This window comes from Echinops telfairi, unplaced genomic scaffold, assembly GCF_000313985.2.
Source record: "Echinops telfairi isolate 266 unplaced genomic scaffold, ASM31398v2 ScPeMD7_7468;HRSCAF=8506_0, whole genome shotgun sequence".
Taxonomy (NCBI): domain Eukaryota; kingdom Metazoa; phylum Chordata; class Mammalia; order Afrosoricida; family Tenrecidae; genus Echinops; species Echinops telfairi.
The window spans coordinates 55,917,169-55,919,526 of NW_022111369.1; the positions used below are offsets into that span (position 1 = coordinate 55,917,169).

Sequence of the window (2,358 nt, forward strand, 5' to 3'; positions counted from 1 at the left end):
TCAAAGCAGAGAATACCAAAAAGATATTTATTTGTGTGTTACTGACTATGTCAAGGCATCGGACTGTATGGATCATAAGAAACTATGACTAGCCATGAGAAGAATGAGCATTCCAGAACATTTCTTTTTTTTTCAAATGGTATTTTATTAATATGACAATCTGATTTATAAATCTTTACACATTTCAAGGAGAACACTCAGGCATCAAAAACTATTTCAATATGCAAAATTCAAATTTACAACAAGAAAAATAAACACAGGAATTTCATTTTGGACCAGGTGGTTCTTGCTACACTACCTTGAACTGCTTATTCAAAGTCTAAAATGTAGGTGACACCCAAAAAATGTAGAAGCCTTCCCGAACACTGGTTTCCGTAACCTAGCTCGTGCGGCGGAAGTGTTTCCCCTGGACGCACAGAACAGTCTTTGGAAGACAGGCACAATAGCTGGTCATTTGGTTGCCTTTCTGGCCTTCTGCAGCTCTTCAATGGGCTTCCATTGTTGGTTGATTGTTATTAGCTTTTGAGGTACAGTAGGATCCACAGTCTCCCAAGATTCTGGATTATTTTTTCTATCAGTGATCACATCGGATTTTCGGAGGGAGTAGACAGCGAAAGAGGAGGCTGCGCTCGCTGCGACGGTCATAATCAGCGCCAGAGGAATAAGTTCCTTCTTTTTCATCAGGAGTCGGAAAGAGCTCATGGCGACTTCAGGGGGGTGTGTCAAATCTAGACTGTGAAACCCAAAGCAACCATCAACGTTTCAGCCGCGGGGACCCACGTTCAGGCTGCGGACGCGGAGCTGCGGGAACATCACTGCCTCCTTCCAAGGGCTCCTCACCTGGGGGCGTGGCGGGCGGGCGGGCAGGTGCGGTGAACCCCGGGACCCATTCCAGAACATTTCATTGTGCTCATGCAGAACCTGTACATAGATCAAGAAGCAGTTGTGCAAACAGAACAAGGGAATTTACTGCATGGATTAAATTCAGCAGGCAAAGAGACTACTGCATGGCTCTCATTAAACTGGAAAAGAACTAGACATCAGGATCGGAGGAAGCCTTAATAACAATGTTAGATATGCAAGTGACACAACCTTGTTTGATGAAAGCGAGTTTGATTTGAAGAACTGTTGATGAAGACCAGAGATCACAGCCTTCAATATAGACTGCACATCGATGAAAAGAAAACCAAAATCCTTACAACTACTCCAATAGATAACTTATTGGTAAACAGAAAAATGATTGATATTGTCAAGGATTTTATCTTGCTTACAGCCACAATAAGTGTGCATGGAAACAGCTGCTAAGAGATCAAATGATTCACTTCATTGGGCAAATCTGCTGCACAAGATCTTTTTAAAGTAGTAAAGAGCAAGGATGTCATTTTCAGGATTAAGGTACATCTGACCTAAGCCATGGTATTTCCAATTGCCTCACATGCATGTGAAAGTTTGACATTGAATAAAGAAAACCAAAGAAGAATTGGTGTATTTGAGTTATTGCACTGGCAAAGAATATCAAAGTTACTCTGGACTGCCCAAAGCACAAGCAAATCTGTCTTGGAGAAAGTATAGAAAGAATGCTCCTTAGAAGTGAGGATGGGGAGACTTTGTTGCACAAACTTTGGACATGTTATCAGGAGAGACCAGTTTCTGGAAAAGGACATAAGGCTTGATAAAGTGAAGGGCCAGCAAAAATAAGAACCTTGATGAGAAGAATTGACCCAGTGATTAAAACAATGGGTTGAGACATGACAACAATTGTGAAGATAGTGTAGGACGAGGCCGTGTTTTGTTCTCTGATACTTTGGGCCACTGTAAGTTGGAACTGACTTGACAGCACCCGACAACATCAATCACATCGAAGAATGCTTAAAAAAATAGAGAAACCATAAATCTCAGTGTGGTAACAAAATGAACCAATAGATGAGCACACAAGTCAAGAGACAGAACATGACTAGGAATGTGGAGGAATTCGTTTCCCCTTCCCAATCCATTCCCCATCGACCATGTTCATATAAAGACTTTTTATGCCTGCTCTGGACCTTATCAATGAAATTATTCAACATGTGTTCTTTGGTCTATGGCTTCATCTGTTCAACATTACAACTGAAATTCGTTGTATATTGTAAAGTGTGGTCATGGTTCTTTTGTATTGCCGCGTAATATTTTATTGTAAGGATATATTTCACTTATTCTATTGCTGGTGGATATTTGGGATTTTTCTAGCGCTTGGATCTAATGAATAATGCTATGAAGGCATCCATGTATTTATCAATGTTCCATATTTATCATTTTAAAGGGTTTATATGCTCTACTTCCACTTGGAGCTGATCTTCCCTCAGAAGCCTGGGACACTGT

General features: G+C 40.8%; 1 protein-coding gene across 1 annotated transcript; it reads right to left on the reverse strand.

Moving 5' to 3' along the window:
* Positions 1-450: 450 nt before the first annotated feature.
* Positions 451-702, reverse strand: LOC101647309 (normal mucosa of esophagus-specific gene 1 protein-like). The gene has a single exon (XM_045284363.1). The coding sequence runs from the start codon at positions 700-702 to the stop codon at positions 451-453; it is 252 nt and encodes an 83-aa protein (XP_045140298.1).
* Positions 703-2,358: the final 1,656 nt, after the last annotated feature.

Coding starts and splice junctions, on each gene's coding strand:
- LOC101647309 (XM_045284363.1), bottom strand. CDS start 702: ATGAGCTCTTTCCGACTCCTGATGAAAAAGAAGGAACTTATTCCTCTG.